Genomic DNA, 26,162 nt, shown 5'->3' on the forward strand with positions numbered 1-26,162 from the left:
CAAGCCTACACCTGTATTGCCGAAGTTTTGTTTTCCATGTGGCATCTTCCATAACTGTTCAATATAACCTAGGGGTGTTTTTAGTTAACTATGTAATTATTAATTCCACATACTTAATATTGATATTATATGACGTCATTCCCAACAACAGGCGACACAAGTGGCCAGCCGATTATTCTTATGTTGCCCTCCATTTCCACGCTCAACAAACAATAAAATAGGCAAAAAAGCAAAAACATACAACAGTGAGGATTCGCTGGTGGTCACCCACCCAACTACTAACTCACCGGCGTGTGGCTTAAGTACGGCTGAGCGGACGGGAAGCCCTGTTTTCCACACCCTATGGTCGTATGTACGAGAATATGTTTAAGAATGGAAGATGTAACAGAAGTTGCTGGATGCAGATATGTTCGAGAGTGAGAGCGGGTGATTCTCACCCTCCGTCGCGCGACTGCCGCACTGACCCTCACTCCCCTGGGCTCAGATACAGCGTTATTGGTTCGCCATGGTGCGGCTGAAGCTGTGGTCTCTTTGTATCTGTATATATCATCGAATCCTAACCCAGGAAATCAACGGCAAGTCTGGATTGATATGTCGCCTTGGGCTATCAATTACTATGCTGGATCGTGTGCCCATAATCATGGTTATAGAACAGTAAGTATATAGTTGAACGCAGAAAAGTTGAGAGATACCCCATGATGACTTGCTTATAACACCCTAGCTGACCTATGCAGTCACCTTTGAACCCTTTATGACTTTTCAAAAATCAGATAGATGCCAGTTCTGGTGACGGGATAATCGTAGATAAGACCTTATTTATTATGTGGTTGCTTATAGCAATCGTAGTACCGAACTTTTCGCAAGCCAGGAGAGCGAGGACTTGGACTGTAGGATCGTCTTTAGGGCGCTCTAGGATGATTTTTGTCTTATCAAGCATGGTTTGGGACTCCGTCATTTCCAGTGGTAAAGCACATATCCAGCCAACGGTATATTTACTGTAGTGGTTTATCATCGGTGCTCTGGCCGAAGGTAGATTCAAGTTTTAAAATTTGGACGCAATATAGTTACACATTCTAACTTAGAACTGGGGACCGATACATAAACGACAAACACTGGTTCATATTTCACCTGTTCACCCACAGCATCGCCGGCGAATGTTTTGATTGACCGTTTTCAAATGATAATGTGAAATCGAGGAGAATTGAGATGCCCATTTTTTTCGTGACCATACAAATCCTTCTAGCGCTTGCGTCCTTAGACCAGACAAAATCAAGCTCCAGACTCTTCCTCTTCAACAACCTCCCAGTCAGGCTTCCGCAACAAGACCACAGTTCCTATTATTCAATAAACTACCCCACCGGCTCAGTCCATGAAGAGCAAGTTCTCGTGTCTGACGAGCGGGAACAGTTCTAGGAGCTGTCTTTAGGGCTCATAATCAGGATCTCAAGCTAGGGTCCTTCAAGGGTGCTTAGTCGCCCTATCAAGGATACCTTAAAGCCCCTGATTTTGTGCTTATGAACTCAGCCCATATTGCTAAGGTCCTAGGAGAAGCCAATGTTCCCTGGATAGCAGAACACTGTCTCGATAACCTAGTTGACGAATTTGAGAATGGTGACACAGAACAAACGTTGAGGCACGCACTAGGTCAGTATTATAAGCTATTGATAGGAGATTCTTACTAACATATACCTATAGGCCAAATTGCGCGACATATGCTTGAGATACGTCTGAAATATGGATTCTTAACCACGTACGAGCAAACAATCTTCCTGCGAAAGGCAGATGTCGGTCGAGTATGGGGACTGGAGTATTCTCCCGTAATTTACCATCGCGACAGAGGAAGCACGTCGGGTAGAACAGTGTCATTTTTTCAGAGTCTTTATCATGTTGGATTGCTAGCCCTCGCAAGACTCAGCTTTCAACACAGGCACAGGCATGCGGAACCAGGTTTGGACGCGTAACGCCTAAGAGGGGACCATCTTGTTCGCCACGTCTGTCAATTATATGATTGTATTGTTTCCGAGCATAGAAAAGCAAAGATCAATGTCAGGCTAAACGGAACATTCTACTTCTTCCTTAGCTACCATTTCCAGCGTGAAGTATCCTTATCCCAGTCTTTCCATCTGACTGGAACGTCCGGTAAAGCAAGCTCAAAAGTCGCGATCCGTTAGGCAGGCTCAGCTAAACGTCTGGGTTCACCCTCCATAGTCTTGCTAAAGCGACCGATGAAGTAGCTATATTAAGCTAAGATAACGTGGTTCGCATACAGTGTTTGAGTCTCTCGGTGCCAAACAAGACTTCTTGCCCTATCCACACTCGGGTACCACCCATGCTCCTTCAGCTTGCTAAAACATTAATAATAATTAGATTTAGTGATAGAGAGAGAAGGAATATCGAACTTACATAAGAGCCTTAAGAAAGGATACACGGACTTGCTCTCTTTCATAGCTTTCAAGACCCCAAAATGGACCAGCGCCATCACTATCGCCAAGGCGTAGCCCCGGAATAATTTCCCAAATAAGCCATATGATAAACCCACCCGGAACTAGCCCTGAGCGATCCTGAGTACTGGTCTTATATCCGAGGAGCTTTGGTGTGATATTTAAGCCCTTTTCAGTTAGATCGAGCAGGGAAGCTAATTCTTGCGGGGTCCATGACGTGGCTTGTTGGCCCCTGGTGTCTGCATCATCCATTTCAGTTGTTCGATGGGGAACTTGAATGTAGACTCGCATAAAGGCTTTCGTTGCATGTCGTTGAGGATCATAACATAGGAACTTAGCCGAGGCGAAAGAACGGAAGCCATATGCCTTATTTTGCTCCACGGTGGCCTACGACTTATGCTCGTTCAGATTCTCGAGGATCCTGTAATGGGGCGAGAGGGGTCATACCTGATCGTCATACCCACTCAGCTTCTCAAGAATTTTCCACTGGGAAATTCGAGGTTTATCAAGGGTGATGATAGTTCCAGGGTCGGTGCCCTTGCGGAACCAGGGCAACGAGGATGTCATTGAGCTGCGTTGGATGGGTGCTGTGGGTGTGGGGGTGGGAGAGAGTCGAAGGTGGATCGAAGCCTAAAGTAGAGGGTGAGGCTCTTATGTGGGTCGTATGTGGGCCAAGGCGATCGGGATCCGGAGGCGGTCAGTCATATCATGTAACTATCACTGGACAAGGTCTAGCAGAACTTCCATACACATAGTGGGAGAGAAGTATTCTCATTATGTCAAAGCGAGCTAAATCTGTAACTAGTAAAAAGTTGGGGTGTCCTCTGCAATTCCCTCCGCGCCAGCTGGAACCCGATAGAGAACTAGTAAGAGTAAGTATACAAGCAATCCCAACCAAACCAAGCCACAGAATAAGCCACAGAACAATAGAGACTGGGCCGGACAGCTCTGGCATCGTGCTAAACAATGTCAGTCTGAGTACGGATTGCTTTACACTTATTACTCACAGTGGGAAATATCCGAAGAAATAATAGTAAAGGATTTGGCCGGTCTGAGAGACGATAGTGAAAAAGTGGGCAAGGACGAGTTTCAAAGCTGAAGTTGGGCAAGAGATGCAAAGTGTGAAAAGTGAAAGAGACTTGGGAAGTGTACAGGGCCGCTCGAAATCAGTTTCACCTCTTTGTTTTCTTCGATTCTTTCTCGAACTTTATTCTGAAACGCGCTAGTCTATTTTTAATTTTAGTGTCTCGTAAGGTCATGAAACGTATTTGTGGAAAAAGTCACATGATTGAAACTTTTGTATTGTAATTGAAAAAAATACATGGCTCTACAGTGACTACGCAAAAGTTTTTGGATCCCCCCGGGCCCCACTTTGTTGACCGCCTATATGTTATACGCGACGCATTAGAAGAAATGGAGATCGAGGTAATGATTTAGCCACCTCATTCACCTGATCTAAATCTAATTGAGAACCTATAGGCCCTTCTTAAAGCAGAAATCTATAAGATTCGGCCAGATCTCATACATATCAAGAATAATAATGAGACTAAGCGAATCTTGGTGGAAACTGCATAGATTACATGGCAAAATATGGATATGAAGCATTTGGAACACCTTTCTGAGGCTATGCCTAACAGGGTGCAAGTAATTATTGAATCGGAAGGGTGGTATACGCCTTACTAGGCCTATTAGGTGGCCTAGTGGTGGTGCAGTAATTAGTTCTTTGGTAGATTATTGAATTCATGGAGTTTAGCGGAGGTTTTGCGACCGGCAGTATATTATGTAATATATGGGGTGTGGGGCGGGGGTCCAAAAACTTATGCGCAGTCACTGTATGTCTGGCATTGTCTGGATATTACAGTGAATAAAAGGCTTTCTTTCTATTTACTGTAATAGATAAACCGGCACTACGTGGTCACTACACATATAGACAGGGAGCGAACGTAGCATATATCTTTGTGAATATATCAGGAGTATGAAATCAAGAACATTGGCTCCCCTGATCAAACTTGATCGGTCACCTAATTGCGGGGTAAAATTCCAAGTTAGTAACACCTATTAGGTACCCGAGCATCGGCCTGATTCAAGGACTATTATGGCAACTAATATCTCATATGACGGCCCTAACTCGGGGCTTCAAATTGGACAGAACCGTGGCCATATCACTGCTCAGTTCAGTAGGTAGGAAAAACCACGACTCCACGGAATGCGACTAATTAGTTTGATTGTCTCAGTACAATCGGAACCGTCATTGGATTAAGCGTGCCTCCGGGATCTGCGAACGACCAGTCCTCATGATGACAAAGATCGCATCGAACGAGCCAATGGAGGGTTGCTCGTAGACTCGTATCGCTGGATTTTCGACAACGAGCACTTCAAAAAATGGCAAGACAACCAGAGCCGCCGTTTACTCTGGATCAGGGGCGATCCTGGGAAAGGCAAAACAATGCTGATATGCGAAGTGCGGTGTATCACACACACATATATGTTGACAGATACTTACATTAAGTAAAAGTACCACACTAACTGCCTCGGCGTCCGGTCCGTGTTCTGCTAGCGTCATATTCGATGCCGCTGTCACTGTTGGGCCAGACATTGGCACGGGTGAGACCCCACCGTGGTGGCTGGGGACTGGGCGCCTTAAGCAGAGTACTACTTATTAGACTTCGGCACAACCCATTCTAACCTGGACCCAACCCAACCCAACCCAACCCAAAGTGGGTTTTGGGCCCCAATATAGTGCAAAAAAAACAAACAAAAATTTTATATGGTTAAAATTCAAAGATTTGAATATATATATATATAGTATAGTAACTCAATTTTAAAACAAAAGCAAATTTATATAAAAAGCATTTTATACTACTAAAAAAGTATGTTTAAAAATGCCAAGACTTGTATTTTATGAATTTTATGAATTTTTATGCAAAAATGGGTTCAAATGGGTTATTATTTGGTTTTGGGTCGGAGACTCCGACCCAAAATGGGTTCTGCCGAAGTCTACTACTTATATAAGGACGGTGGAGATGGCTGACACCCTGCCTCTCTTCTGTAATAACAAACCGACGCCTACCTATGCACCTACCAAAGTACTCACTTCAACAAATGCCAATTTAAGGACTGTTAAAGTGGAGTGAAAACCAAGCGATTAGGTCCAGTAATGATAATGGAAACGCAAATAGCTGACCTGGCCATAATTGGTGCTGGTAAATTCGCCCCTCTCATATCCTTAGACTCTTTTACCCTATATGTTCATCAGGAGCTTCCGCAGCTAACCACAATTAAAAATTGATCGCGACAGGCTGGCACGGTCTCGCGGCCGCCAAATCAGCACTCGCGCTCGATCCCAGTGTCAATCTGGTGGTTCTGGATTCCGCCGCATCAGTGGGGGGTGTCTGGGCAGAGGAACGCTTATATGCGGAACTCAGAACGAATAACCTACTGGGATCATACGAATATGGTGACTTTCCTATGAGGGACAACGTTCCCGGTTTAGTTAAACCCGGTGAGCATATGTCAGGCAGAGCGATGCATGAATATCTGAAAGCGTACGCTGCCCACTTCGGGATCCTCGACAAAATTAAGTTGAATTGTAAGGTTGACAGCGTGGAATACTGCGAGGGAGATGATGGAAGGGGAAAACAGTGGGTCATCAAATGCACAACAACAATAGAACCAGGACACGAGAAGAGCAATACTATACGGACGCGGAAACTGATACTCGCTACGGGCCTTACCTCGCAGCCGCGTATTCCTACATTCTCTGGCCAGCAATCTTTCGGCGCGCCATTGTTCCACGCAAAAGAATTTGCCCTTTACCAAGACACCATCTTCGCTAAACCCAGCAATGATAACACAGGCGACCAACATGAAGGCGCCCGTGCCGACCACACACCAATAACGGTACTCGGCGGAAGCAAATCCGCTTGGGACACCGTCTACGCCTGCGCATCAAAGGGACACCGCGTCAACTGGGTCATTAGAGCTTCTGGGACTGGACCCGCGTGGGTGAGCCCGGCCGCTGCTTTCTCGCCCTTCAACCTCCTCCTCGAAAGCCTCCCTCTCGTGCGTGCCTTGGGCTGGTTCAGCCCCTGCATCTGGGTGAGCCACCCGATACGCAACTTCTTACATGGGACATGGCTCGGCTGTATTATTGTGCGTCTGTTCTGGACCTGCCTGGAGTGGGATATGGTTCGGGTCAATCGATACAGCGATCATGAGGAGACGGCGAAGCTAAGACCCTGGCTTAACCCTATCTGGATGGGGACCGCGGTGAGCATTATCAATTTCCCGGGTGATTTCTTTAGATTGATCCGACGGGGACTGGTGAAGGTGCATATTGCCGATGTTGAGCGGCTGGAGCCTTATAAGGTCGTTCTGTCCAACGGTGGCGACAGTCTGGACACGAAGGCACTTATCCTGTGCACAGGCTGGAAAGTATCTCCAGGCATTCGGTTCTTGCCGGATGGAACCGAACAAGAGATGGGCTTCCCGTGGGCTGCGGACCCAATTGATCAAGAGCTCGTTAGGCAGGCCCGCAAAGACATATACACGCGTATGCCCATGCTCCACACCGGCCCAGAGAGCAGGACCTACCACACGAAGGATGCGGAGGGTCAAAATGAAACCGTTCTGCACCCCTTCCGTCTCGCGCGCTTCATTGTCCCACCAGGACTATGGGATGACCATAGCATCGCCTTCTTAGGGACCGTAACCACGTTCAACACATCCTTTGTTGCCGAAGTGCAAGCCCTGTGGGCGCTAGTCTATCTTAACCACGGCTCTGAGCTTCACCATCATCATCAAGACAAGGAGTCAATAGTTAGCGAGACAGCACTACACACAGAGTTCTGTGCGCTGCGCTCCCCGGCGGGCCATGGAGTACGGACTGCCGACTTTGTCTTTGAGGTCATGCCGTATTTGGATCTCTTGCTTGGGGATTTGGGCTTGAGGACTGCGAGGAAGGGGTCGTGGTGGGAAGGTTTGTTTGTTCCGCATCGGCCGAGGGATTATGCGGGGTTGGTGGAGGAGTGGAAGGCGCGACTATCTTCATCCCAGGAGGGACGGAAGATAAAGGACACTTAGCGCTATAGAGAAGACTCTGTACGGGGTGGCTCCGCGTTACTGTTCATGGTAAATACTTTGATGGGTTTCATTTATGAATGTTAGCACAAGGGGATCTAAATGACCTTAGCCACTAGGCAGACGGCATGAATCTAGATTACATATCACACTAATAATGTTGAAATCCGTTGACCATCTTCCCTCAATCAGCTTTCTCGCTAGCCTTGTCTATGATTCCGAACATCCAGTAACGCACTTGGGTTGGAACCTCCGAACACGGCGTAACACACCATCAAGGCAAGAAAAGCATATGACAGAGCCGATTGGGAAAAGATCGGATGGGAGGTGCGGACACTCATGAGACCATGAAAAACCCTGGACTCGATAGAGGCGCTTCATGCTACGGTAGAAAGGCTCACACAAGAAACTGCAAGAGCGATCGACCGTCATACTTCGGGCCTGCAGTTGTCTCTCTCTGCAAAGCGGTGGTCCACCGCGGACTTGAACCCTCCACAAAAAGAGGTAAACCATGCGCGGCGTAGATAGCAAGAGCGCTGCGCGGCGATAGGGCTGGATAACCCTCACGCTTTGGCACTCTTCGGAGACATGCGCCAGAAGCGACAGAGGGCGCGGATAATTGAGAAAGCCAAGACATCACATTAAATATATTTTCTTGACGACACGGGCAAAGGAAAGTAATGGAAAGAGGCAACATACATGAAAGCTACCGAAGTAACCAGGAGTGGGGGCATCCTGCCAATTTGCTTCCGATGGGTCGATTATACGAGGCTGATCTGCATTGTCACCAAAAGAGCTATTGGTCATGGCGAATATGTCCAGAGGAGGGGTAAGCTAGAGCTGTACTACGTAAGGGATTAGCCAGGTATGCCTGATGCCCAATGAACACCGGAAGCCGCCACATGGCGATAAGCAATGATAATCACGACACAAAGCTGTCAAGCCTTGCCTACCAACTTGACTAGAGATGGACACTAAAGGCAGCGTCAAACCCTCTGCAGTGAAGCAACTGAGGGTGGAGGGAAGTTGACACATTGCTAACGGTCGCTGGTTTGCTTAGCTTGCATAAAGCCTGCTAGTGCTAGCCATCCATGCTTCCAGGAACTTGTATCGATACAGCCGGGGTACAAGATCAGGTACTATTACAATGTATATTCAGAACTCGTAATTCACGCGATTCCACATCAGGTTTCTCAGACCACGTGATTAGGGTTTGAAAGAGCAACACTCTGTTTCCAGATATGGAAGGCAATAACGGGCGGCACTATACTGTACTTGATGACTACCTGAGGATTTGGGGCAGTAGAGCTGGTATTATCTTTATATAGCACTGAATCACAACAAATCAATAGCGGGCGATTGAACACGAAATCTACGTATAATATCAAAACGTCTGCCACGCATTCGCACTGTAAGCCTGCGTAGTCAATCCCTCACATCCCTTGCCCATCTACCAATATCGCCTACGAACCGGCGTGCGATACCTACCGCAACTCCTTTTTCGATGAAGAATCCCGCATTATGATCCTCATGGATCTGTTCAAGATCCAAGCCGTTGGTGAGCGTTACATCACAAGCCAGCCGAAATTGGGCCTTGAGGGTTTCATCAATGACGTTTGTTTCTTGCCATGCACTGTATTCTCTCACAGCCACATCTCGGGGTCCATAGATGACGAGCTGATTTGCGTCTTGCCTGTTTTTCAGAGGCGGCAGGACAGATGCCGCTGTAGGAGTAATCACTGCTGGCTGCATAGAAGGCTGCGCTCCCATAAAGTTGATATTGATCGGCGGGCAGCTTCCGGAGACGGCTCCTTTATTGCTTTTGGATCGTGAAGATTCTAGCCTGTGCTGCTCCTCCATATAGAGCTCTTCACGGATAGTGTCAGGAACATCATCTTGGCACTCCAAAACGCCGCCCCCTTCAACGTAAGCTATCAGACGTTTCAAATGATGAGTCCTTAGTTGATAGTGTTTCTTCCCATGAGGATCCTGCCAGCAATGCGGGCCTAGGTGACAGGATGGTGAAGGGTAACCCATCAAGCTGTAGACAGCCCGCCAGATCGACTGTTATCCGGATACGTACTCTTCGGCATCGAGTTGTGCGTCTCGCTCATTGAGCATCTTCTTGGTGACAGGCGACTTTCCCCGTTTATCGCTCCTAGAAAGGTCGTCCTCTATGTAGTGGAAGACGATCACGAGCCTCAACTCCTTGCCCCGGGTATAAAGTTTACTCCACGCAAGTAATTGTTTCTCAACTGCCATCCAATCAATATCGAGAGAGTTAAACCGCTTCTTTAGGTCCCGTTGCTTGCGATCGTTGACAGACACAACTATGGACGTGTCATCGGACCTGACCCGTCGATTACGAGAGACTCTCTCTTGGAGAACTTTCTCCAGCTTACCCTTGAGGACCGAGGGCCAATGAGCACTTGGAGTCAGGGTTACATCCTGTTCCGTGTCCTCCGACCTGAAGCGGTTATTCACCTTCACCTTCCATTCGATTGTATATCGGATAACGTTTGAGGAAGCTCGTCGTCTGTTCTACATTCTTCCCACTCACAGAGTTGAAGAAGCCGTGGGTTGTCTTCCTGGGGAGAAGAGGGGGCTGCAGGGCCATCTTGAGTGTAGCAATCCGGTGAAGGGCTAAATCCATATTCTGAAGGTGGTGTGTGATCATAGTATCCTGGAGTGGGCGCGTATTGCCAATCCTGGCACGAAAGATCGCGCGTATGAGCTTGAGAATCGGAATGGTCGCAAAATGAGTCATTAAACATGGTTGGCATTCTCCTAATGAAGGCAACGTTAGCATACCGGGCTTTTGATTTCAACAGGCGGTGGGATCGGTTGAAAGGTCCAGCAGTTTGTAGAGTCGATAATAAAAGCGTTGATAAGCAATACCCCACCAGATTATTCTTTACTTGCCCACGTCTTTTCGTTCTTTCAACGACCTCTGTCTTGTCCGTGGAATGGGAGGAGTCGACCGAAGTTGGAATGTGTGACATCTGCCCCTTTCTCTTGACATATTTGGCTTGCTTGTTAGAGGGAGCTTCTAGAACGGACAACCCATACAAGACAATACAAAGGCTATTTTTACATAGTATTTTACAGTGGTATTAGAATACCGCCAAGCACGGCTCCAGGAGTAGCCTAACCATAATAGATATAGTTTGATGCAAGATAAAGTTCCAAAACAAATTAAATTGAAAGAAATAGGTGAAACTGATTTCGAGCGGCCCTGTATTGTGAAGAAACAGTGAGCAACTGCTAGATGTTTACATTGTCGGCCTTGAACCATGGATTCTATCCCTCCCCCTCGCAGCCATCTCGTCAATTTCCAAGCTACTCAGATTCTAGGGAACGTTGATTGAACAATAGGTAAGGGCTCACTTACTCTTTGACGCCTCTTTGACACTTTGAGACATTATCGGTTTCCGAATACGTCTGATGCTCGAAACGAACCAACCGCGTGGAGAATGTAGGCCGTTGCCATGCATCCCAGAGCAAGAGTAAGTCAATCTGCATTATTTTATACGAGTGGGACCACTGCGTTGCAAGTCCTCTTACGCCAGCGGATCTGCAGGGAATCGGGTTCCTTTCAGGACGGCGGACTAGGTACTTGGTACTTAAATTCATATGTTTAGGGTACAATACATTTCAATCATATATTCAATTTAGTATTCGATAGATACTTTTTGTGTGAATATGTATATTCTTTTGAGAATAAAAGTGAATCATAGCAGAGCAAAAGAAGGGACCTGGGGTTTAAATTTATGTGAATTAGCCTAGGTGAGAATTGCACCCCATTCTCACCTCTCTCACCCTAGTCTCTAGAATTCTCACCTAGAGTGCCGCTTAGGTGCTAAGGGCACATTGAGTATTAGCCGTGCAGAAGGGCTTGAGTACGGCTGAGCGGATAGGAAGCCCTGTTTTCCACACCCTGTGGCCGTATGTACTTGTTTTGGTGCGGGAAAGGATTATAGAGTAAAGAGATCAATGTAGAATTGATTGTCAGATATTACTGAGCGTCGCTTTATTAGGTACAGGTGTGCTATAGATGTGTGGTTGAATACTGAACGAAGAGCTCCTCTACCCGTTATTCATATTGTTTTATAGATATCAAGAGGAGAGCATAAAGGCACACAAATGTCCGCCTGAGTCGACATCGTCTCTATGCTAGCTAGACGAGTGGCACGAGCATTGTTACCGGCGGGGGTATACACACTCTCTTCCAGACTGATCATCTTTGTACACTACATGGGAAGCAATAGCTTGTAGGGAAGGTAGCCTGCAACTTAATTAGAATCCGATTGTATTGCCACTGGGCCGTAAACGTCAAAGGACTTCACAATTCATCAACACTGTTCACCCAATCAAAAGAAGCCATTAGACATCATCAACTCCGAGAGTAGACAAAACCTGAGCAACAGTCTGCACATCCTTATCACCCCGCCCACTAAGACAAACAACAACATCCCGTCCAGGCCCCAACTCCCCCGCAACACGCACAGCTCCAGTAACAGCATGCGAGCTCTCAAGTGCAGGCATAATTCCTTCAAGCCGACAGAGCAACGAAAAAGCCATCAGGACTTCCGTGTCATTTGCCGCGATAAAAGTAGCCCGACCAGACTCTTTCCAACTCGACAACTCGGGTCCAAGACCAGGATACTCAAGTCCAGCAGAGACAAAATGTGTCTGACGAATCTCCTCGTCCTCATCCTGAGGCAAAAGTTTGCGCAACCCTGGAAATACACCAACAGAGGTAAGAGTCGGCAAAGCAGGGTGCTGCTCCAACAGAGACCCATCACCAGCTGCCTCGACGCCAACAAGAGCAACCGAGGAATCATCCAAGAAGGGATAAAACATACCGACGGCATTTGACCCGCCCCCAACACAAGCAACAATCGCATCAGGCAGTCTACCAGAATTCATCGCGCCGAACTGAACTCGAGTCTCCGCACCGATGATAGTCTGAAACTTGCGCACGATAGTCGGATACGGATGCGGGCCAAACGCCGAGCCGATAACAAAATGTGTCGTCTTCAGCTCTCTCGCCCAGGTACGGAAGGCCTCGTTGACTGCGTCTCGAAGGGTACCCTTCTTGCCACCACCCGCGGCGTCAACAGGGATAGCCACCGCACCGAGAATGCGCATGCGCAGGACAGCCAAAGGCTGGCTTTCAAAGTCCTCGGAGCCCATAAAAATGGTGCATTTCATGCCGAATTGAGCGCAAATAGTTGCTGTTGCGATACCGTGCTGGCCAGCGCCTGTTTCGGCGATTATGGAGGTTTTGCCGAGTCGTCGGGCGAGAACTATTTGGCCCAGGGCGTTGTTGACCTTGTGACTGCCAGTGTGGTTGAGATCTTCACGTTTCAGCCAAATGCGTGCTCCACCTGTGTATTCTGTTAGGCGCGGGGCTAGGTGGAGGGAGGAGGATCGGTTGGCATATGCTGCGTAGGAGTTGATTTCAGCCCAGAAGGTTGGGTCTACATTTGCTGCCTCAAAGCCGTTCTCCAGCTCGGTGATGCCTTCGACTAGGGATCCTGGGACATATTGGTCGCTGAAGGTTCTCAGGTGGGTGTTTGTGTATCTGTGGCTGGTGGCATTGTCGGTTTCTTCGGGTGTATCACCTGCTCCATCATAGGAACGGTAGATAGTAGTGGAGGACAAGGCTTGGGTGGTCTGATTTTTCCTTTCTGGAATAAGAATTTGATCCTCAGTGCGTCCAGCAATCTGAAGACAATACTCCTTGACCTTCTGAGCACCAGTTCCAGGAGCCGCATTTCCCAGTATGGAGATGATTGGGCTGCCAATGACGACTGCTTCAGCGAGACAAGCAATATTAACAAAGTTTTCTCGGGCGTTGATACCGAACTCGACAGCTACTGGGGCTGAGTTCTCAATGCAAGCATGCACACGACGGAGTAGGTCTCCGACACATTCATATGGCTTTTCATGGGTTCCGCTAGCTCCCATCCAAGCTGGAATACAAACAAATGAGTCGGCGATGCTGCAAAGCATCTTCAGGTGAGCGCTCGGGGCGGAAGAGGTAGCAAGAGGAATGTACGATAACCTGGGATCTTGATTAGCCAGATACAAATGAAAGCGGAATATGGGGCACACAGACCCTTTTGATTTATATAGATCATAGAACCACACCGTATCCTCGGGGGGAATATCAGCAATGAGAAGCCCGTCCACACCGGCGGCCTTGCAGTCTCGAAGTAGCTTCTGTTCTCCGTAGGCATAGGTACGAACATGGCTGTAGTACACTACCAGCAGCACGGGGACAGCCAGACCTTGCTTACGGGATGACCTGACCATCTGTAAGATGTGTGAAATTTGCACGCCGTTCTCGAGGGCCTTGGTATTGGCCTGCTGGATGGTTGGGCCTTCAGTCACGGGGCCTGTGAAAGGAATCCCAAGTTCGATGATATCTGCCCAGGAAGTATAATTAGCTGATGTCGAATACAGGAAGGAACATGTCTCACGGAAGAGACACTAGTAAAACAACACCTACCTGCACCTCCGGCCTGCATGGATAGGATGATGTCTGGTATTTCGCTAATCGTTGGATAACTAGCTGTCCCGTATGTGACCAAAGCATCACGACCTTTGGCCTTGCATTCTGCGAAGGCTTCTTTGGTGGCTTCCATGTTGTTGTAGACTGAGAAGACAACAGTTATTTTGTCGAGGAGGGAGCGCTGTCGCACTGTCGAAACCTAGTGGAAAGAGGAGATAAAAGAGGAAAAGAAACGTGAGATGGAACCTGCACCTATTTGAGCTTACAATCCCAGCTTCTTACTTGGAAGTCCTATGTTAAAGGCATTTGTCTGAGGTCTGCCTGTTTGCTCCCCAGGTCCTCTCTTCCGGCCAGACATATTCTTCCCTTTTCCATACTAATTTATTCAAGTCGTTTCCCTAGCGACTTTGCCATAATAATAGAGAGGGGACTCAAAGCTACCAGTATTACAGATAGGAGGGTATACATATAAAGTGTTGATTATACGTGCCACGAGGAGTCCACAATCGTCCGACCAACTGAAGCACAATGGCCCGAAGCACAATGGCCCGTTGCTGAGTCTCCAGCTCATTTGGTAGATCAGCTATTTACCTACCTGTTCGCCCTCCTCACTAGATCCAAGGCTCGAAAATTGAAACTTGCGAATAGCATGTCCCTTCCACATGAGCAACATAACGAACATAAAGGAGAGCACCGCAAAGAAAGCCATCATACCATAAACCCAGCCAACATCAACAGCCTCAACCCAAGGGTTGATATAGAAGCTAATTGTCAATCCATAGACAATGCGATAAGCACCAATAACAATACCAGCCTCAGCCGGATAGCGCGTAAAGCACTCGACAACATAATTCACCGTGACAGGCACACTAGCCAGCGACCCAACAGTCACAATAAAAACTGCCAGAGCGAGTACCATATAGTGCAGATGATACTGCAACGCGGCACCAAAAATACCCAGACCGATGGGGTTGATCACAAGACTAGGGAGCCACAGGACATGCAGTCGATACTCGGGCTTCCAGACACCGCCGTTGTACCGTCGCGCCAGTGCGAGGGGCAGCCGATCGTTCAGATAGTGGCCGTAGAATTGGACGACGATGATGCCAATCCAATGGCAGAATGTGAATGCCGCGTTTTGTTCCAGTGAGAACCCGTAGCCACCTTCCGAAATGGGTTTCTGGAGCCACACCGGCGTGAGGGCATTGACGCCCACGTAGAATCCAAAGGAGATTAGTGTGAACATTCCCATAATCATGGTCACAGGACACATTCCGATTAGGAAGGGGGTGATTCCGACTTTGGCCTGTTCGATTGACGTTAGTTGAATTTGGTTCTTATGGTACAGCATAGAGCGTCAGGCTTTCCCTGTACATACCGTCTCTTTCCAGGTAGTCGGCAAGACAACCTTCTGCCCGAAGAAAAAAGTAGCGAACCTGTTAGCCAAAATTCCACCTGGGATATCTGGGTTCCTTTCAAAGCATTCGCGGTCGAATCCAGTTTCCCAAAGGAAACAGAAACAACAGACAAGCGTGAACCCTAGAAGACCGACCGTCCACCAGAACTCAACAGGGAAAAAAGAGTGCGCAGAAACAAAACCCGAGAACGTCGGACCGGCAATAGTTCCAAACAAGAATGCCATATGCAGAGCAGTAAAAGCGCGGCCTCGCTGGTGCAAGAAGAACAGATCGGTCACGATACGAGGGCCAAGCACTGTAGGCACAGCACCAAAGAAGCCGGTAAAGAGCCGGGACATAATGTATGCAATATAGTTTCCAGGATCAGTCATAACAGCGCCCCAAATCTGGCATACTAGCGTGAATAGCACACACCAGAAGATCACAGAGCTGCGACCGAGCATGTGAGAGATCGGGGCGAAGAAGAATGGCCCCGCGGCCATACCGGCTAGGGCGGCTGAATTCTGGGAGATATTAGATGGAATGATACTAGATTTGATAACCGTACAGTCAGAAGTCTCGGTTAGAATGGAGTTGTAGACATACTGCATAGGACTCTTCCAGCTTTGTCTTGTTGTACAGCTTCTCCTGATCAGCCAGGTTGAGCTGCGCTGATAAAGCCGCAGTAGCGCCGGAGAAAGATGCGAGACATAACACGGAAAGTATTACATATTTGCGGGTAAGAGGCCAATTCTGAAAAGATCCTATAAGTTTATTTCCAGGTATAATGATGCTCGAGGGTCTTCTGCCATACCAAAGGGTCCCGGGGGTGGGCACTAGGTTGGGGAATTAGGACAAGTTGAGCTGTATGGTGCTTTTCCACTGGGGTTAAAGGGGAAGAGGATGCGTTGACATCCAGTACTCCTTTGTGGTCCATAGCTGAATTTTATTGCGTTGTCGGATCTTATATAGCGATCAAGTACGGAGTACCGTCTCTGAGGTTTGTCGCTCGCTATCCCTTGCGTCGACGTCTCCTTTTTTTTCTCCCCAGACTTGGGACACAAGATATCTTGGCGGGCTAGATCAAAAGCTTTAATTTCGCCAAGCTCTTTTGCCGATCTCTTGTACGAGTAGAGGAAAGCTCGCATGGGGACGCGTCAGCTTGGCCCTGGGGTCGGTTGTGGGGTGTTTGGTGTGTGGGATGGAGGAAGCATATAAAGTACTGGAATAATTCCTAACATATTCCACACCGAGAACACACTGTGAGGAATAGCACTGAACAGACCATCTTGGATTTGTGTGTTGTCAAATCGGCGCTGAAGTGGACAGTAAAAACGGAGGCCTGATATTTCAGGTGGTTCAAGCCACAAGTGGCACTTTAATATCAACTTCACACGGTCACTAGTTATCACTGGGATTATGCCTGATTATTTTGTCATGTCTCACATCTTGACAAGCAAAATGAAGCAATCGGCTACCCACGCCGATCGTCCTATCCGATCCACATCAGAGAAAAATGCTCCACGCGAGAAAAAAACCAGGCTTCGGCAATGGCTTCAACACGCCGAGGGATCTTTCATACAAAATGTCCACTGAATCCTGTTAGATTATTCTCTGTGCACATCATTTCACTGCTTGAGAGATGCGGAAATCATAAATCAATCTTTTATATTGATTATATACCATCTAATTCCACCTAACGACCAATCATGGAATCCAGACCAGATCTCGAGTCCCAAAAACCGCAGGTTGATTCTCCTCACGACTCGGAATCAGAAGACGACCTGGTCCTAAAACTCCAGCCCTCAAATGCCTATGGCATCCCAACATGGCGCAAATGCCTCATCCTCTTTGTCGTCAGCTGGATGACCCTGGCTGTCACGTTCTCCAGTACTTCACTATTGCCCGCAATCCCGGAAATTGCTACCGAGTTTTCTACTACATCCGAGATTCTCAACGTCACTAACGCTGGTGTGCTGATTGCCATGGGCTTCTCGTCTTTTATTTGGGGTCCCATCACCCACCTATTTGGGCGTCGCAATGCCTATAATGCAGCTATCCTTGTGCTTTGTGCATGCTCGGCTGGTACCGCCGCAGCGATTAATTTACACATGTTTATCGCAATGCGCATTCTGGGAGGGTTCACAGGTACCTTCTTCATGGTTGCTGGGCAAACTATTATTGCGGATATCTTTGAACCGGTATGTTGGTTTGATTCCGCTTGTCTTCTGATTACTGACAGGATTTGATAGACTGTGCGTGGAACGGCTATCGGCTGCTTTATGGTTGGATCTGTCAGTGGGCCTGCAATTGGTAAGTTGAAATATCTATGCGTGTCGTTATATCTAGGTGACTAACTGTTTAATTAGGACCCTGTATTGGCGGCATCATCGTCACATTTGCTCAATGGCGCATTATCTACTGGCTGCAATTTGCGATGACCCTACTTGGCCTCGTCTCGTCTCTTCTTTTTGTGCCAAGTATTCAAGAAAAGAACCAGACCATCGACTCCAACAAACCCTGGAAGCTTTGCACTGTTATAAGCATGTTCAACCCCTTGCGCATCTTTCGTCAATTTGTGTACCCCAACATCTTTCTTGCGGTAAGCATTCCCTGCCAGCACTAAGATTGCAACTTGTCCAGTTTCTGACTAACAAGCAACAGTGCCTCACATGTGGCCTTCTTTCTACATTCCAATACACACTTCTCACATCAGCCCGCTCAATTTTCAATCCACGTTTCAACCTGACGACTCCACTCGTCAGCGGCCTGTTCTATCTCTCCCCTGGAATAGGGTTTCTGATAGGTAGCGTCGTTGGCGGCAGGCTGTCCGACCACGCCGTGAAGAAATGGATTCTGAAACGAAACGGGGTGCGTCTACCTCAGGACCGTCTGAACAGTGGTCTTGCCACCCTTTTTGGGGTCCTCCCAATTGCAACCTTAATATACTGCTGGACCCTACAGGAAGAAGTGGGTGGTATGGTTGTGCCAATTATCGCCGCTTTCTTTGCGGGCGTAGGGCTTCTAGGTGCTTTCAACGGGCTGAATACTTATTCGGCTGGTGAGTGTTACCTACTTAATACATTACGTATTCCCGAGCTAATCATATATCTTGCAGAGGTTATGCCGCATGTTCGTTCGGAGGTCATCAGCGCAAAGTACGTGGTGCAGTATATCTTTGCAGCCGCAGCGACGGCGGCTGTTGAGCCGGTAATCAGTGCTATCGGAGTAGGATGGACATTTACAATCTGTGAGTCTCCCAATAATATCATGATTCAAACATATCTGACAACCTACTCAGGTGTATTTTTCGCTATACTAAGTGGTTTCCTTGTGCTTGCTATCACGAGATGGGGCATTGATATGCAGCGATGGTCAGAAAGGAAGTTCAGCCTCGATGCGAAATCTTGATCACAACGACATGATGCTTATTTCCCACTTGTACTTATGTTTTTGCATCATAGGCGACATAAAATGCCTGCATGATAGAGTTGGTTTATAGATCGCGATAGACATGACTCAATGATTTTGTGCATAATAATAGAGTTTGATACTAAAGTTTTTCGCTATATGGAAACTCCAAAATGAGACATCTCAGTACATTTCAAGACACATTATTTGTTCCTACTTAGGTCCACAATATATTATGCTCGCCTGGATAGGCCTGGCAAGATTCCAGCGCGACCAGCAGGCTGATTAGTCATCTCCAAATCGGCCAAACCCCCAAACTTGCCGAATGCTCGGGAAAAACCTTCCAAATCTCCGACCGCATGCATCTTTTGTTGCGCAATTTGAAAAGTCCGAAAAAATAATTTGTCAATATGGCACGAAAAAGACGCGCTCTTACACAAGAGCAAGAGCAGGAAGGTCGGGATTCCCAAAGAAGGAAATTTGTTGCGTGCGTATTCCAGGTACTTCACGCCGAAGCCACCGAGTACTGATGCAGATTAATAGCTGTCAAAGATGCCACTCGCATAAAATCAAATGTTCCGGAGACCAGCCGTGTAGCAAATGCTACGCAGTAGGACTCGCTGATGAATGTGCCTACGCTACTCGAGATCGCCAGGTGAAAGTTAGTGAGAAGTATGCAAGCCAAGCCGCAGGATATTATTAGGCCAAGCCTTCTTAAACGCTTGTCTATCACATGTGTCAGACCAGAAGCTAAAACAGCCTTCTCCAATCAGCTATCTAGATCAGATCCTTGCAGAGAATCAGCGGCTCAAAGAGCGATCGATCACTTCGGCTCAAGTTACCGAGACCAACGACCCCTCGCAGAGGTAGACATACATCCCTTGATTTTCCAAAAGATGACCCGCAGCATACTAAGGTGTACAACAGACGCCCTTCCAGAACAGCAGATGTCCCTGATGGAACAGGCATACAGAATCCATTAATTGGAGATCGAGCCTGGTTCCACCGGTATGATCCTTCTTCGCCACCAATCTACATCGGCGAGGCAGCGTGTTCAGCATTCGCAACACGGTTTCGTCGATTCTTGTCGGGGAATAGTGCAATGCCACATATTCCCCGAACACAGTATGAACGTGAAGAGACAATCACCGCAGCGAACGAAGCCGATATCCAGTGGCCGAGTCTTCACCATGCTCGGCTGTTAGTCCGGATAGCAATCCACCAGATTGGGCATCTGTACCATCTCATGATGCGCAAGTCGACACTAGATAAACTGGAAGAGATCTACCAGACACAAGACTTTGACTGCACGGCTAACAAGTGTAAGTTCTTCGCCCTGTTCGCCTTCGGACAGGCGTATTCAATCCGATCTGAGCCCAATTCGGGCTCCAGAGTACCAGGCACGTCATACTTTGCTCGATCAATGGGATTAGTCCAAATGTTGCCGGAGAGAACCAGTGTTACACACTTGGAGACTCTATTATTGTTGGTATGTGGCTCGGCATGTACTATTGTTCAGCACCAGGGAGCTTACCATATCTCAAGTCTCTTTTTTCATACTATCTCAATCGGCGTCATTCAGCGTACATCCTGATCGGAAACGCCATGCGGATGGGTTTGACCATCGGCTTGAACCACAATATTCCAGAATCACAGCTCATCGACCCAGTGGAGCGCCAACACCGCATCCAAATATGGTGGACAATCTACATCTTCGATCGGATGTGGGGATCTAAAATGGGCCTCCCAATGCAAATCCTCGACGAAGATATCCACGTCGACATGCCATCGACCATCTCCCCCCGCTGGCGCCACGAAGAAGAACTCTCTGACTCAGAATATATGACTGCCAACATCAAGCTGGCACGCATAGTCGGCGAGACAATCACTAGACTATACAGCCGGAGAAAGTACCAGGAGACCTTCCTACAGCGCGTTCAGAAACTTCTCAAAGCCCTGAAACACTGGGTGGAGACACTCCCCGAATCACTAAGACTGAACATGGAAGACCTGGAATCGAGCAAGAAACCCATCGTCTCCCTCCACATGGCCTTCAATCAATGCGTGATCTTAACTACGCGCCCAACGCTACTACACCTCCTAATAACACTGAGCAAAAAAAGCAAACCCCACCCCAACGCCGTCAATAATACTAGCAAATTCGGGATCGGGACCGAAAGCGATAGCGAAGACGTATTCGTTTCCCAGCCCGTCCTTACTCTAAGCGAAGCATGTATCCATGCAGCGCGACACTCTCATTCGATGATCCTGACACGGTGGATCAACGGATCCATGCCGACCTTTGGCTATTTCCACGCCCACTACCTCTTTTCTTCCGCGTTGATCTTGGCAATGTCCAGCTTTGTTCCGATCGGCAGTCCGACGGATATGACGGGGTTCGACTCAGCGCTGGATCTGCTGCGCTCCATGACCGAGAACGGGAATCTGGCTGCGGCGGAATTTTATCATAATCTTGAGCAGGTGAAGGTTTGTTTGGCTGCGTATCGGGGGATGAGGCGAGGCGAGGGGAGTACTGAGTTGGCTGCTGGTAGAGGAGTGGCTACTAGTACCAACCCTAATGCTAGTGGTAATGCTCCCTCTGGTGTTGGTGCAATAGCTTTATCTGGGCCTTCATCGGATTTAGCAACAACGCCCTTTTTGAACACCTTGCCACTGAATCCATCGGCATCGACATCTACGCCCCAGCCGTCGTTAATACCAACAACACATGATATCATTGCTTCTGCCACCGCCCATCCTGTCCACAGCCATGGGATCGATGCATGCGCCTATCCATTGAGGGATACCGTCAGCGGGTACACGACCGAAATGGCGTTTTTAGAGCCGACCATGCAAGATTTCCTGGCGCAGTCAGATATCGACCTTGGGCTGTTGCATCCTGTTGATACGTTCTTCACTGAGGCGGAGAATTTATATACGTGCCATGAGTTATGATCGGGTTGGCCAGGGCAAAAGATATATTCATAATCATATGCACATTTTACGCAATGAGACGCAACCAGCTAAGCGAAAAGCATTGATAAAGATAGGCCGAAATCATAATTGAGTCATCACATGAACAAGTATTTCCAGCGTCATAATGAACACGTGATGGATAGAACAAGTTGCATGGTATATGTCGTTGTAGCCTGCAAGCAAAGCAGATGAATCGCTTCAGGTCACTTTCCCCCACCAATCAATCCAGGGTATAGATCAAACTCCCATAACTACACGAGACATGTTGAAAAATGCGTGTTCCTAGAGTTCGGTGTCAACATCGAACCCAAACTTCGAGCCATGCCGTGAAAGAAGGTCCATGCAGACAAGCCAGGCTCGCTGCGAAGAAAGGTCTTTGGTTGACATCTCCTTCAACCAGCGAGTTGCTTTGTTGATCTTCTTGGTGATGTAAACCGCCTTCGTGGTGCCTATATGAGTGCGCGTGAACAGCTCGGTGAGAAGGATGGTAGTCGACTGCATGATGTTGTGCAGGACGCACCACCATGGAGCGACGCTATACAGCCAAGTCGAGTCTAGCTCCTCGGGGAGAAGGTCAAGCATTTGATCTGCCATCTGAACGCACAAGGCTGCCATATGGTCACACACCGTTCCCGGGGAGCTTGCTTCAGATGACTGAGATAGATGGCGGATACAGGGCTGCAAGATTATCAGCTTCGTGGCGTAAAATCGGAAAGCAAGACTAGCACGCTGCTGTATAAATTGGTGAGTTGTGTCTAGCGTTGTGAAATCAAACTCCGCCGGGAGACGAGACAACCAGTTATCAGCATGGTTGTTTAGTGTGGAAATGGCGGTTTCGATCTCATGCCATGACCGTCGCATTGCTCTAGGAGCATACAGGACACCAATAGCCTCCCGTAAGAGATGAGATAGGTCCACTGCATACAGAAAGCACAGAGAGGGGTTAGGTGTCACGTTCTCTGCCCCTGTCTGACTGGCCTTTTCTTGTTTTACATTGCCCGACCCTTGCTGTCCCGGGGTGCTGAGAGTCATGCTCTCCCTTGGCGAGGCCTCCGTGGTATGGGAAACCAAAGAGGCGAGAAAGGCACTTCGAGTCCTTTGGTCGGTAATAAGTTGCGCAACACGCGTATCAGAAAAGTCCTCGTCTGCGAAGGGGACAGGGAGTGGGGTGGAGCAAAAAATGTCCCCAGTACCAGGTGGACGGCCTGTCATCTCACATAGCACAATATCTAGCATAAATAGCGCCCACCAGACCCGATACCGAAGTTCTTTCGAACAGTGTGTGATGCTCTTGCTCTCGCTTCGAATGTTTAGACCCATAGTCACCGCCGATCGAATCGCAAATCCAATGAGTCTCCATGACCTAGATGAGCAGGTCCCGCAGATCAGAAATCAGTCATGCGGAGATGGAGAGAAAGGGGAACCAACCTATTAATTTGGCCAACCGATAGGAGGTAAAAAGCAGCCAAGCCCTCCACCTGTGCCTGTTGTAAGTCGGGATGACTTAGCAATATGCTACCTGCGTTCAGCCTCCACGCTCGTGCAAAATAAGTCTGATGGACATCGCAGTTTGTTTGGGGTTGATCGACGAGCAAGGAATGTCTGGTCGCAATGGCAAACACTAGGTTTAGCATTATCATCCATCGTTTCCCAGGTCGCACATTCTTCGCATAGAAGGATCGATACTGATGCAGGAATATTGCCTTTCCAATAACCGGAAAGGTAGGATGAACGACGTGAAAGTAGGTGTCAACGAGCCTGTTAGCGATTTGTTGTGAAGGCCGGCGTGCGAGGTCGATATCGTCGAGAACCGAAATCTCCAAGTCATCTTGGAAGTAGTTCACTGAAGAAATCGAAGGGCGTTCAGGGGTCTCTGGTGTTTGCAAACCGTTATGGTCAAGGTCGCGTTTGAGTCTGTACAACCATGCCGTCACCGAATGTTCGCCCACAAATCCCGTCGCCTGTACTTTCTCGTCTCCATTGAAGTCATCTTCGGTGTAGTCTACAATTCCCGAAGGAATAGATATACCAGTATTGGCAGGAGAAAGTACCGAGTGATTGATATGGCCTGATGGGTGGGTGAACAAGGCAGGGATCTGGGTAGGGGGAATGACTTGAGTGAGCAAAGTGCGTGCATTTAGCTCCATCAGGGTTTGATCAACCTGCTGGGCCGACGAGACATCCAGCTTGGGATAAATATCGCGGAGCAAGGCATCAAAAGTTTCAACCTGTGTAGTTAGATCGTTCAGCTGCCTATCACACGTTAGAGAATATTGAAACTGGAAAAAGTTACGTACTTTGCCATCTTATCCCTTTTCCGGTCGCCATATGAGCACTGGACGCCGGAATCCAGACATCGATGACAGGCTGGGCGATGGCCACTACATTTGGCCTTTTGTTCACGGCAATTTTCGCAAGCTCGACTGACTCGACCACTGCTAGTCCAACTACTGGGTTGTGCATTCCGGGGGATAGCGACCTTTGCATTCACGCGGTCGCTGTTGGATAATGAATTATCACGGATATCACGACCGGGGATAGTTTCGGCGAACTCGACGGGGGAAGGTTGCGGGTATCCAGGCACAGCCCAGCCGTAATTGAATTCATTTTCCAGTGGATACTCGGAATAAGGGGCACCAAAGTTCTCACTCATATCGTTGATATAGTTTTCAACAAGGTTTGATTATAGGAATGGGTTTTTCGAGACGCGAGACGCGAGACGCTAGCGGGACATCGAGTCATGGGCCGCACTAGAAGGCCGCGGAAGAGGAACCCCGGCCCCCTTGCACAAGAGTAAAAAAAGTCAAAAATCAAAAAAAAAACCGAAGTAGTAGATCCCCCTACAGTGGGTATTCACAAGTGGGTTTTGACCGAAATGAGAGCTTCTGGTATGCCGGATGCCTTTGCCGGGTCGCCACTAAGAGCAGTGATTAAACCAATAAGCGCTTGGCCAAACTTTGGTGGTATTTTTTGACACAGCATGGATGTTGTAAACTCTGCCACGCGGTGAACATGAATTGTATCACATGAAAAATAACATATGTGATCTGTACGATCCTTTCGAAGCTTTCCTTGGTGTTTGAAGCATCCATGATTTCCATGCCGGTAGTTATATGAAACATGTTCTCTGATACGCCACGTGGGACTGACGTCCTCCCTGCCCAAGGAACAGTTCCATCGTGACATTGGACGTTCCGAATAGTATCGCCCTCTTTCAGTCCGAGAATCACCGATGTTCCAAATCTCGGTGATAGCTTGACATTCAAACCACCATCCTTGTTCGAGGACCCGACATGATAGATCATGAATTCATTTCATAAAATAACATCGTTTTGGTAACCAGAACTGGATTCCGTCTGCAGTGAGGTTTCTGCCCGGGTTTCCTCTCCCTTTAAGGCTCTTGGAAAGGGTTGATGAAGGGGGTCAGCGCTGTGCTTTCAGACCCCAGAACACTGAAGGTTGTAAAAGGGCCCCAACTGAGCCAAACTTTCAATGCTTTTCTTTCAATCATATCGTCTTCTTGCCCTTCCAACTTGCCTCGATTTGGGCCGATCGATACTCGTTCGCCATCAAAATGTAAAACCCACCGATGTCGGCACGATCATCCATACTCTAGAGGCAAGCATGACAGCAAGTCATCACGACCCCATTGATAGAGGTGTCTTTTGCTGGATTTCCGGGTCTTTTGTACCAACAAGTCGACAAGTCGACCATTTTTGCTTGCGCGGTCAGTTTCGGTGGACATTCGGGCAGCTGTCTGCAGCATTGCTAACACGGCCTGTGAGCTGCAAGTCATTTTTAGATCCAGAGCTCTGCATCGGGCATTTAAACTCAGATATCACTGTAACCCTGGGGAGAGGTGCGGTGATGTGGCCGTGAGATGAAGTCGTGCTTCCCAGACCTCATTGCAAGCTGTGCTCAAAACTGAGGATGGATGCGACTAGGTCCTACAGTGTTGCCACGAGGTTATGAGGGTGGTCTAATACCCCGAGGGCATGTTGAAAGCATGGACGAGTCTGCGATCTTGCTGGACAAAGGTCGACCCGTGAGTGCGCCACCCGGTTACATCACGGGCTTAGGTGCACTAAGCAAGAAAAGAGCCACTGTCATGAGCAACATCAAAACATAATGAAAAAGGGAGTCCTTATTTGCATGTGAAAAGTCTGACTATTAATCGCGCTTCGGCGATTTCGGTTAATTTTGACGCGCTCGGCAGTCTCCATGGTTTCACGGCACTGACAGTTCCCGTGACATGCACCGGTGCATGAATCTGGACAACGACGAACTCTGATTGAGTCCGGGGCATCCTCAAGACATTCTAATTGGGTACTAGCAGTT

The 26,162-nt window shown here is 48.1% G+C and overlaps 8 protein-coding genes across 8 annotated transcripts; 3 read left to right on the top strand and 5 right to left on the bottom strand.

Annotated features, from left to right (window-relative positions):
- Positions 1-2,239: 2,239 nt before the first annotated feature.
- N7447_005345 (uncharacterized protein) lies at positions 2,240-3,216 on the bottom strand (the record flags this gene model as incomplete). The annotated part of the gene is made up of 4 exons (XM_057229607.1): positions 2,240-2,345; positions 2,404-2,828; positions 2,889-3,071; positions 3,157-3,216. The coding sequence occupies 4 exons, from the start codon at positions 3,214-3,216 to the stop codon at positions 2,240-2,242; spliced, it is 774 nt and encodes a 257-aa protein (XP_057084697.1).
- A 2,382-nt stretch (positions 3,217-5,598) lies between these two features.
- On the top strand, positions 5,599-7,523 carry N7447_005346 (monooxygenase; the record flags this gene model as incomplete). The annotated part of the gene is made up of 2 exons (XM_057229608.1): positions 5,599-5,644; positions 5,740-7,523. The coding sequence occupies 2 exons, from the start codon at positions 5,599-5,601 to the stop codon at positions 7,521-7,523; spliced, it is 1,830 nt and encodes a 609-aa protein (XP_057084698.1).
- A 1,381-nt stretch (positions 7,524-8,904) lies between these two features.
- N7447_005347 (uncharacterized protein) lies at positions 8,905-10,294 on the bottom strand (the record flags this gene model as incomplete). Its single annotated transcript, XM_057229609.1, has 4 exons — positions 8,905-8,929; positions 8,992-9,561; positions 9,604-9,987; positions 10,038-10,294. 4 exons carry the CDS (start codon positions 10,292-10,294, stop codon positions 8,905-8,907), a joined length of 1,236 nt encoding a protein of 411 aa, XP_057084699.1.
- A 1,609-nt stretch (positions 10,295-11,903) lies between these two features.
- On the bottom strand, positions 11,904-14,239 carry N7447_005348 (Aldolase-type TIM barrel; the record flags this gene model as incomplete). The annotated part of the gene is made up of 3 exons (XM_057229610.1): positions 11,904-13,590; positions 13,645-13,954; positions 14,038-14,239. Coding segments are annotated over 3 exons (2,199 nt in total), but the record flags the coding sequence as incomplete, so codon positions are not given.
- A 384-nt stretch (positions 14,240-14,623) lies between these two features.
- Positions 14,624-16,374, bottom strand: N7447_005349 (uncharacterized protein; the record flags this gene model as incomplete). Its single annotated transcript, XM_057229611.1, has 4 exons — positions 14,624-15,346; positions 15,419-15,961; positions 16,044-16,190; positions 16,252-16,374. 4 exons carry the CDS (start codon positions 16,372-16,374, stop codon positions 14,624-14,626), a joined length of 1,536 nt encoding a protein of 511 aa, XP_057084701.1.
- Positions 16,375-17,146: 772 nt separating this feature from the next.
- On the top strand, positions 17,147-18,848 carry N7447_005350 (putative MFS transporter; the record flags this gene model as incomplete). The annotated part of the gene is made up of 5 exons (XM_057229612.1): positions 17,147-17,638; positions 17,690-17,750; positions 17,807-18,039; positions 18,102-18,498; positions 18,556-18,848. 5 exons carry the CDS (start codon positions 17,147-17,149, stop codon positions 18,846-18,848), a joined length of 1,476 nt encoding a protein of 491 aa, XP_057084702.1.
- Positions 18,849-20,453: 1,605 nt separating this feature from the next.
- Positions 20,454-21,803, top strand: N7447_005351 (transcription factor domain-containing protein; the record flags this gene model as incomplete). Its single annotated transcript, XM_057229613.1, has 1 exon — positions 20,454-21,803. The coding sequence occupies one exon, from the start codon at positions 20,454-20,456 to the stop codon at positions 21,801-21,803; it is 1,350 nt and encodes a 449-aa protein (XP_057084703.1).
- Positions 21,804-22,106: 303 nt separating this feature from the next.
- On the bottom strand, positions 22,107-24,477 carry N7447_005352 (putative C6 transcription factor; the record flags this gene model as incomplete). Its single annotated transcript, XM_057229614.1, has 3 exons — positions 22,107-23,187; positions 23,253-24,077; positions 24,122-24,477. 3 exons carry the CDS (start codon positions 24,475-24,477, stop codon positions 22,107-22,109), a joined length of 2,262 nt encoding a protein of 753 aa, XP_057084704.1.
- Positions 24,478-26,162: the final 1,685 nt, after the last annotated feature.

Source organism: Penicillium robsamsonii (genome assembly GCF_028829455.1).
Source record: "Penicillium robsamsonii strain IBT 29466 chromosome Unknown utg000003l_segment0_segment0, whole genome shotgun sequence".
Taxonomy (NCBI): domain Eukaryota; kingdom Fungi; phylum Ascomycota; class Eurotiomycetes; order Eurotiales; family Aspergillaceae; genus Penicillium; species Penicillium robsamsonii.